Below are 23,733 nucleotides of genomic sequence, written 5' to 3'. Positions count from 1 at the left end.
CGATGGACAAGGAACAAATGCAATAAACAGCTGCATAAAGGACAGGTTGCTGATTGTTTGGGTACACAGTGCGTAATGTAAATAAATAGGAAAATGCATTTTTATATTCAGTTCATTAAAACTAAATTTAAATGTACACAATTTGACCACACATTCTTACAAATGCAGCTTACTGAATGGTTCTTGGTTTAAAGAGCCATCAAACAGAAGTGGTTCTTCCACATCGCTGGTGCAATAATTGTATTATTTTAAAATAATCTTGTTTCTAGATCATGTATTCACTTTATGTGTAAATGTTTAAAGGCACCTCTTATAATATAATAGTGAGGTAAGCTACTTTAAGGTGCACATATTTTGGAAACGTATACCCAACTGGTACAATCTTCATAGATCAGCAGGAAATGAAGCAGTAGTTTGTGAGAGGAAAGTCATCATACTCCATGCCAAGTGTCAGCTGGAGGGGTATCAGATAACCTTAGCATTCTGCTGTCAGGCAGTGGAAATGTTCTCTCTGCAGTGAGAGAAGCAGCTTTCAATGCCTTTCGAATGAGTTGAGGAAACTTTTGTGAAGAAGAACTACATCCAGCATTAGTACATGAACTCACTTACGTTCCTGAGGCTGAATGCCATTAAATCCTCAGAGAACTGTTGCGACACAATGTACAGACTTCCCAAAAGAGTAGAAATGGTTACTCCATCAAATAAGGGATAACATCCCTCTTTATACCCTTGATTTTAGGAGGAACGTTAGATGAGCAGATGTTCACACTAGATTAAACATATAGATGTGTGAAAACTAACCATGTGACTATGCAGATGTCTGACTGAATCAGTACGTCACTCCACAAAGGGAAAGTGACATTTACAGTTCCAGCCTTTCTCCCAGGGAAATGGCCTGCTGCTATTGTGAGAAATTCTACACTTTTCTTTTTGATCAGAGCCATCATCTGGTGAAATAATGTTTTGACCAGACGGGAGCACATAGAAAGTTATAAAAATACAAGTAGGTTTTCCAATTTCATAGAAACCTCATTAAGTTCTGTAAGTTACAAGTTTCCTTATGGCTACAGTGCAGCAACATGGCTTTTGTTCTTTCATTCACTGTCTGTAACCACTTATCCAGTTCAGGGTCGCCGGAATCACTGACCGCAATGTGGGAACACACCCTGGAGGGGGCGCTAGTCCTTTACAGGGTGACACACGACATTTGAGTCGCCAATCCACCTACCAACGTGTGTTTCTAGAATGTGTTAGGAAACCAGAGCACCCGGAGGAAACCCACGTGTACACAGGGAGAACACACCAAACTCCACACAGACGGTCACCCGGAGTGGGAATTGAACCCACAACCTCCAGGTCCCTGGAGCTATATGACTGCGACACTACCTGCTTACCTGTTTAGAATGATCAGTTTCAGTACCTGTTCCTTTAAGCAAGAATGAGCCACAGTTCACTACCAATGAGTAAGGAAGCTATGCATTTTAACTAATTTTGCATGGTTCAGTTCACATAGTTCTCCATGCCAATTGTGTTTTTCATTTGCTCTGTTTTACCTTGACCTTAAACTCAAACATAAACGTAAGTCCAATGCTATGATTGGAGATATTCACAGGAGGAGCCTGGACAATACTAAAGTGTCTACACTCTACCTAAGAAACAGCACAAATTAAGAATATCTTTTGTATCCCTTTTTTTTGTTTATTCCATGTCTTCAGACACTTATGAAATAAATACATTAATTATATTTTTAAAAACGTGGTGGTCTTATTTCTGTTGATATGCTCCAACAGAGCTAACACACTGAAAAAGCGATTTTGTCATATGTCCCCTTTTAAGTCTTTAGAAACTGACCACAACTGTTACTGGCAGGAAACTAAAGGGGTTAATTTCAGTGAATTTTCATGCATTTCATCTACCTACGCTGGGCTTTTTTGTTTATTCTAGTGCCAAAAAGAACATAACATCCCACAGAGACACTTGTTTGCATGTTTCTTTAAACGTAAGACCCTGTGGCATGGAAATTGCATGCATTATTCAGCTCTAACTGGAAGCTCAACCTTTGTAATTGGGGATTGTCGGGTTTAAAGTGCCTCTGCTTCCTTTTTCTGTTCAGCAAATAGCTTTTACTGTCTGTCAGTGCTTTGTATACACCTCTGCTAAATGGGTGGTCAAAGGTTATCTGATGATTTATGAAGCAGGCTTTCTGCAATACAAGGCTGGTGGTGAGAAATCTCACGAATCATTCATTCATGAGCACACACACAGTGACAAATATCTGCCTGTTGCTCGTACTGTAGATTGTCCACAATCTCCAATTTCTGCTTATTTTCTTTGGGGCATTCTCTTTTTTAGTGAAGATGATTACTGGGCAAATACGACCTCCTCTGGATCAGAGGCAGCACATTCTCCTCAGAGAGCCAAACAGGTGTCAGGGACCATGGGGCCTGCTGATAAGAGCACATGCATCTTCATTAGTGCCAACTTTCAAGGCCTGTCTGGTTCTGTTCTCACCTAGAACCCTCCTCGCTGTCGCAGTGCCACCATCCCTGACTGAGAGGAAAGGAGAGGAGAAGAGAGGAGAAAAACCACACTGAGAACTTTCACTTTCACACTGCAATGGCTTGTCAAATGCAATAGGTCAGAAAAGTTGGGAGTGTGCAGGCTTTACGCTATGCACACATCACTGAGGGCGAAAATGAAACTGGAGATTAAATGTTTGTAAAATGTATTTGACAGATATTTCAGACATTATTGTGTAAGGCTAAGGCTGTGTGTGTGTGTGTGTGTGTGTGTGTGTGTGTAAGCTTGAGTGTTGGACTGAGTGTGTATGTGGGTGTGTGGGCATTTCTCCCCTGTGAGAACACTGTGTCCCCACCTGGGCAATACAGCACCAAAACACTGAGCTGAAAATCCATTACTGTCAAACAAACAGCTACACCCTAGGGCTAGTTAAAGGTAACCTCCACATATATATTTTTCCATTTCAAATGTTTAGCATCATGCTAAGATGGGAGCAAATACATTAAGAGTGGTTTCATTCTAACTAGCGATTGGCCAAACCACATTTTTTTCAATCTGATTCCAATGCACAACTGCAGATACAGATGACATTACTCTTGCTGGTTTTGTACATTAGAGTACATAAAGGAGCTGAAATGGACAACACAGCACTCATTAGAAAAAATATATAAATGTAATGCACATAATTTAAATGTAATAAGAATAATAACAACAACAAGTTGCATGTATATAATGCTTTTCAAATACCCAATGTTCATTAATTAATTATTTAATTCATTCATTCATTCATTATCTGTAAGCACTTATCCAGTTCAGGATGCGGTGGGTCCAGAGCCTACCTGGAATCATTGGGCACAAGGCGGGAATACACCCTGGAGGGGGCGCCAGTCCTTCATAACAAAAGGGCAACACACACACACACACACACACACACACACCTATGAACACTTTTGAGTCGCCAATCCACCTACCAACGTGTGTTTTTGGACTGTGGGAGGAAACCGGAGCACCTGGAGGAAACCCACACGGACACGGGGAGAACACACCAAATACCCAGTGTTGCTTTACATAAAAAAAAAATTACAAAGGAATTTATGTTATTCTATTACTTCTGTTTCATTCTCCTACACATCAACTCATTTAACTATTGAAAAGGTTATAAATATTATAAAGTAAGGTTAATAACAATGCAACTTTGAGGTTAACACATAAACATTTTCAAATATACGCACATCTACACAAGAACGGTAAAAATGTTTCTGTCAAGATCCGGAGAACAGCGTAAGATTCTGAGCAGAGTCTGCCAGTGTAAACAGAGCTGTGTGGCATACAGTGCAATGGCAGCATTTTCCAAAAGCTCTGTTTTGCCTGTAAACACAGCCATACTGACAAAGGGTTTTCAGAAAACAGTTTTTTAAAAAACCATGTGTGACCTACAACACCGTTTAATATGAACAGGAGGCCAACACACAGACAGCTACGTTGATGTGGCCTTACAGACTGAAATTGTCGTTGGTTTATGGTACGATGTAAAATGGAATGTGGATCAGTGTGTTTTTATGGTCGGCTCATGACCCAGGACAAGCTGTGGATGGGAATATGGATGTGTAAGTGGATCAGCCATGCCATCCGAAATCAGATAAGTGAATGATATAATTTTCAGACCCATCTCTTATTCTGATAAACTAGACAACTCTGTAGAACTGTTCACAATTAATGAGAATGTGTTTGAAGCACTGCATGTGTCCACATGTGCCACAATGTCCTTCCTCCTCATGTTTAGAAATGTGCAGCCTGATGCCTTAGAAAGGATTTCACTGTGGTCTAAATTCAGAAATGAATGGACTTAAAGTCACCACAGAACTGTTCCTCCCCTCCTTGCGTCCAGTGACTCCGGATAGGCTCCAGACCCACCGCGACACTGAATTAGATAAGCGGCTACTACCGAAATGGAATTATAGAATTGTTCCATCAGTATGCTATGATTAAATCAACATTACATCAGTGTATCAATATTAACTCTCAGAAGACTGGGTCAGCTTACTGATGGCTTTGAATGGTAATCTGATTAGATGTTTTTGCATTGCAGACTATCACCACCACTGTAAAGAATTTAGTTGTTGTGTTATGATACAAAATTATACTCTACCACATACAGACACCCTGATTGGCAGTTTCTAGGTAAAAGTTAGGCAGAGATTGTTGTTTATTTACTGTATTGTGAAGACAGGTGATGGAAAAAAATGGTAAATTTATCTTTATTTACAGAAACAGTGTCTTACGGGTTCTTAAGGATCCCGTGAGAGAGGCGTCCGATTCAGCACTCTGTTCTCTCTCCCCCACTCTTGGCTAGTACTCCTTTATATATGATTCTTTACCTTTCCAAATATAGGAATATAGAGTTTGGTTTATATTTCCACATTCAAGGGACTGAGAGAGAGGAAATAAATGTATAGTCTCCTATCCTTACTGGCAGCTTAAAACATTTCCCTCTTTGGAGCACAGACACAGAACATACGTATAAACTCACAGAGCAGTGAACATCTCTTAATGCTGTACTTTAAAACCATATGTTTAAAATATACGTCAAGATCCAACCCTGTAAACAAGGAACGTCCCTGGACGTTCAAAACAGGTCTAGAAGTAGTCTGTCTGTCAAGGACATATTTTAAATGTCAATGGACGTCCAAAATCCATCTTAATAATTTAGTTAAGTGGTGACCAATCGATAACGTCAGTGGACGTCCAAAATACGGCTAATAGTCGTCTTTTCAATGTCTGTGTTTGGACGTATTTTCAACTTTCATTTTCAACCTTAAGAGAACGTTGATTAGACGGCAGTCATTGGGTTATTTCAACGTTGATTCAACGGCTAATTGTTTACTGGGAAGGGCTCAACTGCCTCATAAAAAAGCACAGATTATATACATTTACACAAAGCAATTCTAAGTTCAGGCCTTTGCAGCCGACCCTTTGAATATCACTTTTTGAGCTCTTTATCGGCAAGATATTATCCATTAACAGCCATTCAAACAGAGTGAATAATTAAACTGACATGTTATTAATGCAGGTAGACCATGTGACGCTATCCATTTATTAGTTCACTGAAGAAAGTGGATGACTCATGGCAGGTCTTAAAAATGGGGAATTTCTCCATTAGATCACTGACAGCATGCCTCGTTTCTGTCGTCACTTCATGTAAAATGCATGACACAAGTCAGGTGGGTTTTCTTTTTTTTTTCTTAGTGGAGCCCCACTCGAGAAGTTGTCTTCACCGCTGATCATTGGCGCTCCTCGTTTAAGTCTTCTCTCTTTCACTCTGCACCAAACGCTCAAGGCTTGCATCTCCTCGTAGCGCACGCGGGGCGCGCGGACGACACGAGCGCGCGCCTCTGTCAGCACCACGAGTGCACAGCTACTTCAAAGTCCGGGCTTTTTATCGCGTACACCGTGCTCCTTTTGGACAGCGCCGTTCCCAGTCTCAGCTCCCTACTCCCAACTGCTTTTTGGCGCACCTTTGAATGCGCACGGGGCTCTTGGCATCCACGCGGGTACGCGCCCAAGCCCTGCGCGCGCTCGCTCGCCACGATTCAACCGGTGGCAGATACAACTCAGCCGCGCCTTCTTCCACTTTTCACACACGCCAATACACACGCTCAGGCACGCGCACGCGCACACGTGCGCACACACCGCAGCTGATCCGGAGCGCGCGACGAAATGCGCTGAGGTTTTTTTTCCTCTCTCCTCTCCTTACGGCATCGCGAGGAACTTCAAACGTAGACCCGGGAGCAGGTGGAGGAGAATAACCGGCGATGCTCGCGCTGAACTGAGGCGATAAGAAGGCGGACTGCAGCGCGAGGAGGAAGCACAGGAGGAAGAGGAGGAGTAGGTAGGAGGAGGAGTGGTGGCGCGGTGCTGCCGAGGAGCGCCTCCATTCACAAGCATGCTGGTGGGCAATGCCTGTCGACAAAGAGGCCGGGATTTGCCAAAAAGCACTGGAGCTCTTGACGGATCTCTGTTCTAAGGGGGAGGTGCAGAACGAGAACTGTTTGGATTTCATTTACTATTTCCGAGACCTTGCCAGACCGAGGTATTCCGAATCAGGTAAGAGCCCCCGAGCTGGAGTCCTGGCTTTTCACATCTTTCCATGAGCTGTTTAGAGTCTTGAACATGTCAACATTTCTGTGACCTGTTGCTAGAAAACGTGTCATTTATTTTCCCAGCTTTATCTCTCTGTTAAAAGTAGTAAAGCTTGCACTACCTTTACACAGACTACCTGTAGCCCAAAGCTGCCTGGTGTCCAGCGCTCTGTATGTCTTCTGATTGTCAGTGGAGGTGAAAATCTGCCTCCCACTCACTTGGCACTGCAGCGGAGAAAATAGCAATGCTGGAGCTATCTGCCTTACACATATAAACTGCATCCCCCCACTCGTTCCAGTAGTCCACCACGGGTGGGAAGCATGGTGAAGACTTGTTCTCCTGTGGCACGTACAATATGCATTCCAGTGAACCCGTCTCTGTGGTCCTTTGGTGATCATTTAAAGAATAATAATCACCGGTCCCCTAACTTTCAATCACTTCCAGGTGTTATTCGTTTTCCTTAAAAGAATAAAAATCGGTTTTGTTAAATAGCTAGAGCGTCAAACATTTAGACACACTGTATACAGGGCATTTTAACTGGTCCATACCAGGTTAGAATGAAGACCATGCTCATAGTATTTTTCCACACAACCCCTTTTTTCAGGAACTACATTCAACTAGACTTTTAAAGGAGTCTGTGTTTACAATCGTTTCTGAAACTAACTGAAATCCAGTTCTAGTTTATAGTAAATGAGACGAGCAAGATGGATATTCCCTTGTTCCCATGACCCCTTTTTCACGCAAACGTCTTCTACCAGTTATAGATTACACCTAGAGCCAATGTCCAAGTCAAGAACATTTGAGAAACACGATTTCCAACCACAGATCACATCCATGTGAGCTCACATTCTTCCTTCTGTAATCTGCACACTTAAGTGAAAATGGTTATATACTGTACACTGAAAAAGATGCCCCCAAGGGATACAGGTAATTGTTGTATATGAAACCATAAGTAAACATCTGCATTTGTTTCTTCAGTCTTGTAACGTATGCCTTGCATTGATTTGTATGAAACCTTTTAGAAACTGATTATATCAAGCACCAAACGGTGTTCTCCTTTTATTAGTGTCCAGCTTTTAACAATAGCAGTGCATGTCATCAATCTTAAGAACGATTTCACCATTTTTTAGGTCAGCTAAATAGGACCACTGCCTTTGGTGCTGTGGAATGATTTCAAAAACAGTTCTTTAGAAGCAATTTACAACAGATTCTCTACAGAGAAGTAGCATTTATGTCAGTGTTCAAAGCTCCAAATAGAACAATGGTATTCGCCTAAGAAAGGCTTGAAGAACCACGTTTAAAGGCACCTGAGGCAAAAGGATTGCAAAGACATTGCAAAAACACAGCAAACATACTGCAATCAAAGCAGACGTGACATGAAACTATCTGTGTCAAGTTTTCTACTGTAACTACTCCCTCTTCCTCCAACTCCTTCTCTCTCGCTCACGCTCTCCCTCCTCTGCTCCCTGAAGACTACATGACCCATTTAATGCCGGCATGAGATCACATGCGTTTGCTTTAGAAAATCCTCAAAGAGCAGCATTTTAAAACTGTTGCCATACAGCGTGAAAGCGATGGGATGTACGAATATTAACATACTGCCTAGCAATCGGAAACCTAGAGCAAGCATTTGACGTCCCATCACTGGATGTCAGGATACACTACAGTGATTGGCTGGATGGTGTGCAGAGTCTTATGGAAACTGGTCATGCACAGTGCTGCACAATGGTCCACAAGCTCCTTTTATAAGAGACAGACAGCTATACAGAAAAGCAAAAGCAGAGATATCTACCACCCACGAATAACACATTATTCAGCTGCAGCTTTAACAGACATTCGTATTCCTCCTGAATGGTGTGAGCACTCAGGACATGTGTGATAATTTTCAGTCTTGTTATTAGGGTAATGGTGACAAAATATCTTAAAACTCGACTTCTGAAAAAGATGGGACCCTTTATAAATGCAGTAGACAAAGGGACAGAGGCATTTACTGCTGTGTTACATCAATTTTCCTTTTAAAAACATTTTTAATCGTTTGGGAACTGAGGAAACAATCGTTGCAGATTTGCAACTGGAATTTGTGGAATGACTTGATACAAAACTTCTGCTGCTCAACAGTTTGTCGCTGTTGTTATGTTCCTCTTTTTTTATGATGCACCGTAGGAGAGGAATCTGCCCTATATTTCAGTTCTTGTTTCAACTTGCCCTGTTCACTTTGCCTCACCACTTTACCTCGGGGGAACCCCAATGCCATCTTTTTTCTTCATAACCAGCGTAAAGCATCACCAGTAGTAGGCTGATGCCTCGGTAGGTAGCTAATTATCCAGGTGAATCTCATTTTAGTGCCTGACATTAAAGCAAAATTTAAGGAAGAGAGTTAGGAGTGGGTGATAAAATAGTGTTGTTGAACACTTCTAAATGGCAGATGATGCCTTACATTTACCTAAAGTCCAGTACTGCTCCTATCGCAGCAGACTGGTGCCGAGCTGCCTACAGAGACCCACTAGCAGCCTGAAAATTAAGCGCTGTACTTTTTCAAATTTGTGTTCTGATGACGTATCAGGCTTTTGAAGGATTATCCCTAGGGGAAGATTTTATGCACTAAACCATGTAACTCCATTCCAAGGTTGAAAATCAAAAACAAGGGATAAAATAGGGTGACCAGATGTCCTCTTTTACCCGGACATGTCCACTTTTTTAGACTTAAAAAAATGTCCAGGTAGAATTTCACAAACGTTTGTTTTTCTAGAGCTTACATAGAACTTGGAGAAACGTTTCGTTCACAAACTAGTCCCGCCCTCCCCTACTCCAATTGGTTCACTTGAGTGAGAAGGGGGCGTGGTGAAGTAGCCTAAACTTTTCTGATTGGACGGTCTGACTGTAGAGCTACTGTTATTGGTCGATAACATTGTCTGTAAACATTTAATTGGTCAGTCTTCACGTCAGTAGTCCTTGTTTACGTCAGGCAAAGCTCATGTACCTACCCTCATCTCGAGCAGCTATGCCGAAACGTAAATGTAAGTTCTCGGATCAATTAAAAAAGAAATTCCCATGTTTTGTGTAGCAAATATAGGTGTAAAGGACCTAAAAGCATACATAGGTTCAGCTTGCACAAGAGGGCATTCACGTACATGATCATTTTTCTTTTTTGTTTATTCATTGATTCATTATCTGTAACGGCTTATCCAGTTCAGGGTCGCGGTGGGTCCAGAGCCTACCTGGAATCATTGGGCGCAAGGCAGGAACACACCCTGGAGGGGGCGCCAGTCCTTCACAGGGCAACACACACACACATTCACACCTACGGACAATTTTGAGTCGCCCATCCACCTACCAACGTGTGTTTTTGGACTGTGGGAGGAAACCGGAGCACCCGGAGGAAACCCACGCGGACACGGGGAGAACACACCAACTCCTCACAGACAGTCACCCGGAGCGGGAATCGAACCCACAACCTCCAGGCCCCTGGAGCTGTGTGACTGCGACACTACCTTCTGTACCACCGTGCCACCCCTTTTTTTGTTTATGCTCCTGTCAAAATTAAAATATTCAACTATCACAACTTTTTTCTATGCAACCCATTTGTACATGTACAAATCACCGTAGAAATCAGTTCAGCGGGATGCACGTTTGTTTTTGTTGTTGTTCAGACTGAAAAACCTGCTCCTGGTTGTTCCTACTCCCCCTTGCACTGTGAGTGGGCACTTGTGTGATGTAGGGGCTAGGCACTTCCAAGTGGTCAATGGAAGTGTGCGAGGGCAAGTGTAAATTTGAAGTGTAGCAGGAAGGCACTCAAATTAACAACAACAACAAAAAAATAAATAAATAAAAAAGTGTTTTTCTTGGACAGTGATAATATGTAGAATGAGTCCTGCCTGAGTCTGAAATAAACTGAATAACTGAAATAAACATGGACTTTACAGAAAAATTATTTTATTGACAAATCTCAATCTAAAATCCCAACGTACACTCATCCACACGTTCCATATCATTGGTACGTTTACATATATGCAATGCACCCACGCCAAGGTCAGAGATGCACCCCTTCCTTATGACTTGACAGATGTTGGCATTTGTGCCTTGATAACACTGATAACAGTCTGGACAGTTCTTTCTTTCTTTGGCACAGAGAACTCAACGTTCATCCCAAAAACAAACTGAAACATGAACTCATCTGACCACAGCACACATTTCCACCATCTCACAGACCATCTGAGATGAACTCGAGCCCAGAGAAGTTGGCAGCATTTCTGAACATAATTGTTGTAAGGCTTTCTCCTCGTGCAATACAGTTTCAGGTTGCCTTTCACAAAAGTCATTGTTTGTCCCAGAAAAAATAAAATAAAATTACTGAATCTTTTTAGTGGGTTGTGGATGTTAAAAGACCTAAAGTGGAGAGCTATGACCAATTATGCCTGCAAATACTGTGCTTTTGATGGATGCCTTTGTTATAGTCACTTGCTGGGTACTGGCACGGTGGGAGTATCACTGTCACACAGCTTCAGATTCCTGGGGTTGTGGGTTTAAACCCCTCCTCAGTCACTATCTGTGAGAGGCATGTTGTTCTGTGCTGGATTTCTGTCCAAAAAACACAACGGTAGATGGACTGGACGTTCAAAGTGTGTCCGTACGTGCTAATTCATTAATTCAATTACTTCAAACCAGGTGTCACTTTTTAAAAATCTGAATAAGAGTCCTTATATTTCGGGTTAGTATTTGTTAATTAAATTAGCGTCCTCATCCTTTCTTTTATTTCAATCTCTCTTTACATCTGTCTTTTTAATCTTTTTATCCCTCTTCACTCTCTCCTTCCAATTTTTTCTCACACCTCTCTAATCATTTGTTCCATTTTTTTTTTTTCGCTTTCATCTGTCACACTAAATTTCCCTTCTCTCATCTCCATTTTTCCTTTACTCTTTTTTTCTCTATGCAAATTCTTTCAGTTTCTTTTCTTTCTGCCTCAAATCCTCTTCTCATTTTTCCACTTTCCCTCACTTGCCTTTTTTCACATTTCTTCCCATAATATCTTGCTCAATCATGCCCCTTTTTTCCTTTACTTTCTGTGACACTCATCTTTTTTCATTCCATATTTCTGTCCTTGTCTCACATCTCTCTCTTCGTATGCGCTCAACTTTTTCTCCTCCTTTCTTGCCCCCCCCCCCCCCTCACTCACACACACTCAGGTTGTATTGACAGCTGTTCATGGCAGGCAGTGTCAGTTCAATGAAATACAATAGACTATTTTCTCCTGAGGAGTCCCAGAGCCTTGCTTTAATAAAGTCTCACAGCTGAGGCGTGTCATCTCTTTTAAAGTGGATTCCAGATAATCACAGCAGCGAGAGGTGGAGAATAGTAATAAATTGGCATTACTAAGATCATTGTGACACAGACAAAGATTGTGCAAGTACCTGTCTAAAGGTAATTTGTTTATTCATTTCAGTGTCTGTAACTTTGGAGGTTTACTAGCTTTACTATAATTTAGCAAAAAAAAAAAATAATAATAAATTGGACCATGTTCCACATATTGTGAATGTACAGTAACACTAACAATTTGGACATCTTCTCGTTCAATGGTTTTTCTTTGTCTTTTTTTCCCATTTATTATTATTTTCTACATTCTACATGAATGTGGAAGTCATTAAAACTATGAAGGAACACATATGGAATTATGTACTAAACAACAAAGTGTTAAACCAAACCAGAATATGTTTCATACATTAGATTTTTCAAAGTAGCCACCTTTTGCTTTGATGACAGCTTTGCACACTCTTGGCGTTCTCTCAGTCAGCTTCATGAGGTCGTCACCTGGAATGGTTTTCAGTGAACAGCTGTGGCCTCGTCAAGAGTTAATTTGTAGAAGTGCTCGCCTTCTTAATGTGTTTGAGACCTTGAGGTTCTGCAGAGATAGGGGTTGGTACACAGTTATATACAGTGAGAATAGCCCTATTCTACCAATGACCACACACACACACACACACACTGTATATGCATAAGTGCCAATAGAAATCACCCATATTATACATTTTTTACATTAACTTGAAATGCCAAGATTTATTCAGACCACAATAAATATTTAGAACATAACCAAAAATTAGAACACTTTCTTTACAAACCTGAGCCAATGTACACTTTGCCTGTAAAATGGAAAGACAGACTCATGCACTTATGACAGCAAGCAGCAAGAAAAAAAAATACAAAATTTGATAGGTGTCAGAAGGGAGTCATAACACTATGACCCCTCACTCCAGGAGAGCTTGGTATAGAACACCATCGCAGTGCACACTGCAATTAAATAATCAGTGTAATAAAGACCAGTCAGAGGGCAAAACTATAATTTGCACCCTGCTCAACAGTTTAAATTAGTACATTTATATTAGTGCCATGGTAACAGACATCCTACTTCCTGGACTCCACACAAAGACAGTTCTTTGCCAACTTGCTCTAGTTTGATTTTTAAAAGCCTGGTCTTCTAAGCGTATACGCCTAAAACAACAAGCTCTTAGATTATGGTTTGAACAACTAATATGCATTTCATTTTCCATAACAGTACAGACTGTACTAATATTATTAAAAAGACACTTTATTAAGAACTTCAATAAAATCTCACACAACATCATTTTGAAATGAGGAACAGAGAGTCTTTTGCTGGTAGTTTTCAGGGAAGGCTGCAGACAGAATCCTGGAACGTTGCTAAGAGGTTCCGACTGCTTTTGGGTTCACGTAAATTGATGAGGTCAGGTACTGATGTTACATGATTAGATCTGGATAAGGAACATCACTCAAACTTATCAAATGTGTGTACTGAATGGAGCTCCATTGCTCACACAAAGAATGCAGTTCCACTGCTTGACAGCCTAATGCAAGGGGGAGGAGGCAGACATCTAGCCACGATTAGGTGACCGCAGGCTCATGTGCAGCTGCTCCAGCATCCCATTCTATCATTCCATGCCAATTCAATGGGGATCTTACAAGTTAACCTTATTAAAAATGTCCACAAATATTTGGACCCGTTGCTCTGTCAATAATATCTTAAAATTCAGAAGAGTATTTTTTTTTATCCCCAGCAGGGAACCGTATGGGAGATTCTTATTGCTTATTTCAGAAGTATGTCTGTATAGAGGAGAATGAATTAAGAAAGCTACTAAATAAAAACGCATTATTTGTGGTCTTGTGGAGCCAGGGCTAAGTAAACTAATCAGTGTAGCACCATTTACTGCATTACGTGATGAAAAAAGAGCACCTCAGGAATTCCTGTGGATTATTCAGATAAGATTGAAACAGAGTGATACTTAAGTGTTGTTCTTTCCAAGCCCATGCTGGCAGATTTAAAAGTGTCCTCACACAAATATAACTTCAAAAATGCCAGATGGCTGCGGATTGTAATGTTCTTGACCTTCTACTCTACGGCTGCTCTGTTTATGGCATTCACCAGTAAGATACAGTGTAAATGAAAGGCTTAACATTCTCTCTCATAAAGATGACAGTGCGACACAAAGGTTTCTAGCTTCAGATCATGGCGACACACTGCAAAATTTAGCTGCAGTCCTAACCTAATTCACCTGATCCACCTCATCCTGATCAGGGTTGTGGTGGGTCTGAAACCTTGGAATGATTGGGATCAAGGCAGGAACACGACCTAGACAGGGCATTAATAATACGCAATTCACAGAAAGTATATGATTTCTAATTTAATTTGCTTTTATGTGTAATTTACAATAAAATATAATGAAGCATATGTAAACTTTGTCATCTACTGAGTGAATTCAGTTACTGTAATGTGCTCACTGACATAGGACACAGACTGGATTCCTTCAGAGCAGCTGCACATGAAGCTATGGTCACAATTTTAAATGCCAAGTGCTGGCCAGAGGGGCATAAATCTCCCAAACATTGTGATGTGAATTTGACTAAATCCTCAGTACATCTTCCAAGAGTTAGGGTATGCCAGATGCACTTGATTTAATAAAACACACACAGAGAGGCATCAATTTTATCAGAACCACCAACCTTACTCTCTGTATATGCACTCTGTTAATTTACAGTTATTTACTGTGGGCCATCTGCTGCTGCACAATTTATCACCCACTCTGTACTGTTTCTGTCATTGGAAAAAGGTTAGCATTGGACCACTCTTAGTGTGATTTCATTTGAGAGCAGTGATCATGACATATTAGTGTGTGTCACACTGCTTGGAGTGAGTACAATGTGGTTTAGGGTGACACACTGTGCAGCAACAGATGGGGTCCAGTGAACTATTATTGTAAAACAAACCTATACTGGAAGGTGTCTCTGGGGAAAGAAATCCAACAACTCTTCCATAGTCCTACTGGGAACTAACTTTTCTGGTTCATAAACCAAATTATGCTGGGGAAAACGCAACAAAAGTTTCCAAATTAGGCATGCGAATGGGAAGTTTTCTGGTTTCTCATTGTCATTCTCTCTCTCTCTCTCTCTCTCTCTCTCTCTCTCACACACACACACACACACACACACACACAGAGAGTAAAGAAATTAAAGAATATAACAATGTGAAATACTTCTATTGTTTCTAACCTGTTTAGATGGCAGTGTTTGCCAATCATTTGTATTCTGGACCTGGGAAATGTGGGTATTTAAATGAAATTATGTTGACTACATGATGAAAAACAAGATCATAATACACTAGACCATGTTATTACATGCATAAATCGTGACTTTGGTGATACTCTAGCCATTGCAACCTTACAGCAACTACAGAAAAGCACTTATTGCCCAGAATAATCAATGACCAATGCTAAACAGTGAGCTTATCCGGCTGAAGTTAGTATAGTGCTACCACTGGTCAATGTTCATAATAAATCTCAAAACTATGATTATAACACTCATCAAGAAAACCTTGGTTGTACCGAAACAAAGTCTAACAGCATTACAACCACACAGCAACTACAGAAAAGCACTTATTACCAGAATCAATGTTGATAACTTTAAGAACTTTACTAATCTGGTAAAATTTAGCAGTTGTAATCTCTGGCTCACTAATCACTACATTTCAAAAACATGAATATAACACTTTTATAAAGAAAACTGGTCAGCAACACATCAAGAAAGTGCAAGGACCCGTTATTACTAACTAGTGCAACAAGAAGAAGGTGCCTGTCATGTCTCAGTTCTCTACTGAATAGTGTCACTCCAATATTAACTCTTGTACGAATTCTTGCCTCTGACAACTCAGTCTTGTCACAGGTTCTGCCATAATGTCCGTACCAGTAAGATGGAGCTACTCATAGTGAGCTAAACACCAGTGAGGGTGCTACACAGTTCCCACAAGAGTGTGGTCTGTGATTCTAAGACTGCAGAGCTTAGTTTTTAGAGAAACAGCCCAGGAGAGCCATGAAAGAGATGCTATTCTCCCTATTACAGGTCAGAGGAGCATCACAATGATGGTACAGGTAGGGTCGATCAGTGTCTACTGAACAGTGACGACGCTAGCCAGTACTTCATTTGACCTCATAAACATAAAAAATAAATAAATAATCCAATAACCATAATCTTTAAAAGTCTAAGCATGTACGAAAATATTAAACCAACAAGAATGTTCCTACTCATTTCTGTTAGTGACACTGTGATGTACATTACCTGTTACACATCAACTGAGAACATTGCATATATTTACCTGTACTCACTGAGACTCACCTGTAGATGGGCCATGTGAATATATATTAAAGCTATTCTTCACTGGATATTTTCCGCTGTGTAATATTCTCACTTTGGTTCTCAACCAGAATATTACTACAACATTTAAATAAAAATTCCTGTGACGAAAGCCCGAGGGTTCACCACTGGCCAAAACCCAAAATGAAAAGTATGAATAAAGTTTCAAAACTGTGAAAACATAATTGGATTTTAGAGAGTATTAAGGCTCTTAGTGCTTTTTAAAATCTCCTCACTATGTTGGCGTATTAGCCCAGGATTTTGGAGTTTCTTTTTGTGAAGCATTTCAGAGGTGACGGGGAGAGATTATTCACAGTGCTTGTCGTGACTTCTCGCGTCTCTTCAGCACTCCCTCCGTGACTGTATGTGTGTGTGTGTGTGTATGCATGTATGTGAGTGAGAGAGAGCAAGGTCTTGATTATTCATGTACATGCTCTGAAATGTAGGAGCCTCTTTTCATGCAAAAGCTTCTTAACTTTCAGATACTATTTATATTGTTTTGAATACAGATAACTGAACAAACACTTAGAACAAAAACACATTAGAATCATTCAGTTGCTGAAAGGTCTATTAGTTCCTAATGACTTAAAAATTTCACACTTCACTAAGTGAATGAGTTTAAAGACCACTGTTGGGTGAGCTGCTTTCTACTTTTGAACATATGGTTTTCCTTAACTTTTTTGCAACGATACAATAAGGCACACTGTTATGATCCAGGGCATGATAAGAGACAGTGCACAGTTAAAGCAGTTTTGCTAATCTTAATTAAAGCATGTCACCATTTCTTTAAAGTTAAGGAAAAAGGGTTGTGGTGTGTGATTCGGACCTAATTAACTGAAGCTCCTGCATTCAATTAACGCACAGAGATTTCATTAGAGTCACTGCTGGTTAAGACCCATCAGTGCAGTGACAGGGCTTTCAAATGGCACCAACTGAAAAAAAGCCCCATAGGCACACACCAGGAGAAACAGGCTGCGATGATGTTCCCATACTAATAGGATCCACTTTTCAGAAGGTAGCTGAGGGAAGAGAGTGCTTTTACCATTTCAGATTTAGAGATGAATATCTGAGTACATTGTGTATATTTGCTACCATTAATCAATGGAAATGGTAAGGCAGTTCTTAATCTAAATAAGATATTAGCCTTAATTTCTCTGAATATTACATGAATGACGATGTCCTGTGATACACTGTCCCAATATTCTTTCTTATTTTCCTGACTGATGATTGTGCCATTTTCCTTGCACAAATATATATATATATAGTTGTGCTTATTAAATGAAAATGCAATAACCTACTCTTTATACCTTGAAAAAATAACTGCATGTTGTTAAAATGTGGGAATGAGATGTGACGAAGAGACTGTTCCTTCACTCCCCTCTCTGCTTGTCATGCTCTACAGATGTGTCCGTGAGCCTGCTGTCCCTGGTGGTGACTGCCTGTGGCCTAGCCTTGTTCGGCGTCTCTCTTTTTGTCTCATGGAAGCTATGCTGGATACCATGGCGCGAGCGAGGCCTCTCTCCTGGCACAAAAGAAAGCCAGCCAGACCCTCACCCCAACCCTCCCCCTCCCCCTCCCCCACTGCAGCCACAGCCTATTTACACAGAGGTAGATGCCACACTGGAGCGTCGGAACCAGCCACGAGGCTCTGTGGTTAAGGAGACCACTGTGCTTCCCACACCCGTCTCTCCTTCTGCTCCTGCGTCTCCTCCGCCCGTCCCTGTGCCTGAGGCAGCCCTCAAGATCAGCCACACTTCACCTGACATCCCCCTGGAGGCTGAGTCCAAGGCCCGCGAGAATGGTGTCTATGGCAACAGCCGCATCCAGAGGCAGATCACTGATCCGTCTTCAACTTGTGTCCGGTCAGTGAGGTTAGCTGCTGTGGGGTGGTCAGCAGAGCGCAGACGCATCAGTAGTTAGGCCTTACACATGTGGGGTTGGTTCATTCACCTTTTGTAGGTGATGTTATAAAGGCAGCTGTTATATTAAAATTCACACTATTTTAAAGTACAACAGAGTTGTGTTTACAATGGGAAAATTGAAAAATGGTTCTTTAAAGCACTAAAGCTGTTGTTTTAGCTGCACCTGAATACCTAACTTTAAGTGTGAAGGTCGTTTTGGACGGTATCATTTTGGTCCATTTCTTATAAATTTCACTCAAGCGTAAAATGGTAGTTGAATGTATTTATTCTAGGTTTCTCTGAATCATTCCATCATTAAATTTTCCCATGGTGTAAAGGACAGCTGGTGCTACTGGATGGTGTTAGGAGATACAAGGTTTGCTCCAAGAGCTACTATATGTTTAGGCACATGTTTAAGCTTGTTTAAATACAGTCACACATGCCAGACAGATTTGTCCTTCACTCAGTCTTTCTACAGGGCCAAACTTCTTTTAATATTTTTGATGTAGGATTTGTTCGTTGGAGTGTCTAGACTTGTTTTTAAAGTGAAGGATAAATGGCAGAATGTTTAACTTAAATTATCATGTTGTATGAAGCATCCACAAGCTATATTAAAAAAATATATAATAATATTAGTTTACATTCCATGCACTTTTTAATCCATGATTACGGCTTATTTACTATTTAATAAAATATTTTCTAGAAAAATATAAAACACTTTGTACAAAATGTATGGCATTTTTTATATTTCTTTCAGATATGCTTAACTAAAAAATAATAGTAATAATAATATATAATATAATAAAATATATTATAAAATATATATACTAAAAACTTCCCAGTGTTAACTTATTACCAATTAGAATTCCGCTTTCTGTAATGGTAGTATACAGAGGACAACCTCATGATATGATCTAAAACCTAAATTTCCATAACAAAAATCAGCAAGCAAATGCTCAGATGGCACAGAATAAATAGTAAACTCACACAGTAGGCCTCATACTGGCATATGGCTCCAGTCCCAAACACCAGCGGTGAACTGTAAATGGGGGGCAAACAAAAGGGTTCGTCCAAATTGTTTCTGTAGTAGATGTGTTAACTAATCAAAATGTATTAATAATAATATATGCATAAGACTGCATAAGATTCTCCTGTAGCTGGTCATAAAATGTTCTCCTTTGTGTCCTTTTTCTTTTTTTTTTACAGGCAGAGCTCTATTCGGCGTCAGATGAACCAATCCAACCCCGACTTCATGGTAGCACAATTCCAGAGGCAAGACTCTTTGACTGGAATGAGTCTCGGCAGGCTCAAACCAGAGTTGTATAAGCAGCGCTCTCTGGATGGTGAAGAGAACCGTGGTGGACGAGGTGGCACGTGTGGTCGTCTCCATTTCATCCTCAAATATGACTGCGATTTGGAGCAGCTCATCGTCAAGATCCACAGAGCTCAAGACCTTCCAGCCAAGGACTTTTCCGGCACCTCAGACCCCTATGTCAAGATCTATCTCCTGCCTGATCGCAAGACCAAGCACCAGACCAAGGTGCATCGCAAGACTCTAAACCCTGTGTTTGATGAGGTCTTCCTCTTCCCTGTGGCATACGCTGAACTTCCCAATCGAAAGCTCCACTTCACTATTTATGATTTTGACCGTTTTTCACGCCATGACATCATTGGACAAGTGGTGGTGGACAACTTCCTTGACCTGGTGGACTTTCCTCGGGAGACCAAGCTGTGCCGAGACATTCAATATGTGTCCTCTGTGAGTAGAGCTTTATTTACAGCATCACATTCCTATCACGTCTTTCAATTTTTGGTAAAGTATGTGAGAGAATGAGTAAATTACAAATTCTGGCTTCCACTCAAAGCTTCCTAAATGGCTTATGCACATGAGGTTCTGGGGAAAAATTGTTTGGTTCAATTGCACAGTTGGTGCAGTGATTTTCTAACTCAAATCAGAGAATAAATTTAAATATGGTATTGCTCTGTAAATTTTAGTGCAGTTTTTATTCATAGGCTGAAACATGCTGAAAAACAAACGGAAAGTGTACAAATCAAAAACCACATTGGATTTTTCTTTTCTAAAATGTGAAATTCAGAAAATACAGTGATTGAAATCAGAAATGATTAAAATCTGACCTTCATATGGAAATGCTTTTCACTTAGAAAGTCAACAAAACAATAAACCTTTGCCTGGGACTGTATTAGAATATTTTGGAGACAGACTCCATTTACATGGTGGCACATGACTCAACCTTATGACTCATGAATTAAAAAAAAAGACATAAACAAAATTGGACAACACAAGTTATGAATTAAAAACATATGTTTCAGACAGTTTTGCTACGCTTGTGTACACACACTAATGCTAAAAAAAAACTAATTTTGCAAGTCTATTAATGCTCCCTTTTCTGCACTCTTGTAGGAAGACTTTAGACCACATGTTCTAACACTTCGGTGAGAATTTGTTGGCACACAGCCACAAGAACATTAGTGAGGACAGATACTAATTTCATATCAAACAGCAGTGCAGCACATCTCAAGGGTACTGGAACATTTTTTTTTTTTACAGCAGAGAATGCAGTTCCACTAATCCATAGCCCAGTGCTGTCTGCTTTTATACGTCTGTTGAACACTGGGTATTGGGCATGGAAACTTTCTCATATGCAGCTGGTCCATAACGTCATATTTTGTTTTGTGCTTTTGGAGATTATATAATCACAGTTTGCCAGATTGAATACTTGTGTCCACAAGGTAAATCAATTCCTTACTAGGAGCTTTCCACAAAACATCTGGACATAGTGTAGTTTGGTAACATGCAAACCCAAGACAAACCATCCAATTCAAGTTGTGGAAGACTTCTTACCCATAAACACCATTTACTGCATACACTGACTCAGTACTATGCTTCTGAATAAAGTTTTCTCTATAATAAAAACTCATTATTCAAAGCTGGGTGGAATCTGACAGGTTTTTAATAGGAATTTTACTTTTGTGCAAAGCAATGCCTGCAGCTAATAGCATGACTTGGCTAAAACAATCTAATAGACTGTAGACTGAATTCATATTCCTGCCATGGATGTTCAAGACAGAGGTCTGCACTCATGGGTCCCATCACAATATCTTGCTGCTTGGGACTAAATTTAATTGTCATTTGAGGGAGAGGGCGGTTAACCAGTGGAGTGACCATGGGAGGTGGACATGTAGAAGAATCCTGCAAATGAATAAACTCACCATTATTGATTATTGTCTAAAAATTATATTTACCATGCACAATCAATACTGTTCTACATATTTTGAGATATTCGTTTGCGATATATGTGGGAGTGCACAGGCAGTTACAGGTGTTAACTATTAATTATCAGGACAAATGTTGCTGATTTTTGGTGAGAGCGGGACAAACTCTAGAGGGAGCAGGAGAAGCGGGATTTTAAAAAAATTGGTTCCATACAGACCTCTAGTTCGAGACTTACAAAAGTTTACAAATGAACATCTGTGGAGATTCTTTAAAGTTACTAACACTTTCACATCTCACTTATAACAACAGTTATTTATAGAACCATCCACTAGGGATGGGCGCTGTCCACATTTTTCATACCGTCTCAAAATATTATCTCGGTATACATGGGGAGGGGGTGCTCTGTCAGGTTGTGCTGAGCCTTATATCTTTGAGCACAAAGTTGAGTGAATTTAGCTTAACACAGCCCAATAGTGCACACAGACACATGTGTTGACGATAAAAACCCTTTTCTGGGAGAGCAAATTTCAGCAACTTGTGCTGAAGGAACTGAAAATAAGTGAAATAAGACGTGCACACTGTTTGGAAGCACAGCTGGTGCTAACAGCCACTTGTGGTTTAGCACACCACAGCAGATTTTTCAGCGGATTGAGGCTCAAAACACACATATTTAGAGGATAAAGCCATATACATGTGAGCATGAAGTCGAGTGAAGGATTTTCTGAGACTTTTGTCTATTTACAGCTTAATTCCTTTCTCTTTTAACACAAACTCAGCGCTAAACTTACAACTGCAGTGGGCTAATGGGCTTGTGTTTTTCTCCACCCGTCTTCAGACCGTGACACCAGCAGTCATTGAGCTCCCACAGCGCTCCCTCCCTGTGGCTCTCTTAAATGCACATGATCATTTTAGCCATGATCATTTTTTCAAGACACAGAACCGAAATTTGACACACTACACACACGTCATGAGTTCTGCCCTAATTTTAGGATATAGTCCACATTTTAAAATACCGTGATATAAGGTATTATCATTATCCGCCCAACCATACCATCCACCCAGAAATCCTTTATGAGTCTGCATTGGCACCGCTCCAAAATATTAATTCTAGCATCTTTGTTTTAATTGTGTATGTTTCCCTTTGTCTAAAATAGCAGTTTTCAGCATCAATTGAATTGTTATTTGATGCTTTGATTTCCCCATATACATAATATCCACGGGCCTCTGAAAATTAGTGAGTGCACACAATAGATAATACTGTGATGCAAATACTAACTGGAAAATTATTATGTTACAATGGTGCTCAAGGGTGTTAGGTATTCAAGTATACTTTCCTTTAAAATTCAGCTCTTGCCCATGTGTACAATGGAATATCAAAAGATGAATTGTGCAATACAATGGAATAAAACTTTCCTCAAATTTTCATTTATTTCTCTCTTCTGTTTCGCAGTTCCTTGATCAATAATGACACAGGGAATAGTGAATCAGTAAATGAATGCATGATTTGAAGCAACTACTTAAGTAATGTATCCCACGGGTATTTCCTTCAGAAATCAAAAACTGAGCCATTTATTTTAAATGCTGAAACTGCAGTAGATCATCTGTAGTTAGGAAATTTCGTTCATTTTTGGCACACACCCCATGAAGAAAATACAGACGTGCATGCACGCTGCTAGATGCAGCTCTATTTAAAGTTGGAGCAGATTATAAACAGACTGGGCATTTCACACTACACCACTGTTTTTGTCGATTGTTACGGAGACTGGAAATATATCACACACACTACATGACTGGGGATAACACACTACAAAACTCCAAACTCCCCAATCAAACATGCAAATTGCGTTTCCTTAGAGACACAGATAAATATGGACATACAACTTGCTGCAGTTATTGTTGTGCTGCTATTTGTTTAAATCCACAAAGAAAAAAATGTATAAATGTTTTTGGGTCATGGATGGAAAATCATAGTCAGTGAGGTCTCTACACACTGCAGCGGAAGCTGGAGATTAGTAGAAAAGCACATAGTTGTGGCTATGTTCCACCTTGCATGGTTCAGAAACATCACCGCATCACGTGCCAGTGTTGCATCATTTAAAGGAGCAATCTGTAGGATATTTACTGTACTTAGTCATAAAATGTCCAGGGTGTGTGATCATGACAATAAAGCTTCCTGAATTGTGTGTGATCATAGGAAAGGAAACAGTCAAAGCTAAAACACTGCAGCCTCTCACAGCATTGCTAAAG

The 23,733-nt window shown here is 40.3% G+C and overlaps 1 protein-coding gene across 1 annotated transcript in view; it reads left to right on the top strand.

The window, feature by feature from the left end:
* Positions 1-5,210: 5,210 nt before the first annotated feature.
* syt9a (synaptotagmin IXa) overlaps positions 5,211-23,733 on the top strand; it is a 35,602-nt gene continuing 17,079 nt past the window's right edge. Inside the window, exons 1-3 of the mRNA XM_066684340.1 lie at positions 5,211-6,624; positions 17,753-18,212; positions 19,458-20,010. Of these exons, the coding sequence (XP_066540437.1) occupies positions 6,477-6,624; positions 17,753-18,212; positions 19,458-20,010 (1,161 nt within the window). The 5' untranslated portion in view covers positions 5,211-6,476. The remainder of the gene's footprint in view (positions 6,625-17,752; positions 18,213-19,457; positions 20,011-23,733) is intronic.

Source organism: Hoplias malabaricus, chromosome 11, assembly GCF_029633855.1.
Source record: "Hoplias malabaricus isolate fHopMal1 chromosome 11, fHopMal1.hap1, whole genome shotgun sequence".
NCBI lineage: Eukaryota > Metazoa > Chordata > Actinopteri > Characiformes > Erythrinidae > Hoplias > Hoplias malabaricus.
This window is presented reverse-complemented; position numbering and strand designations above follow the sequence as displayed.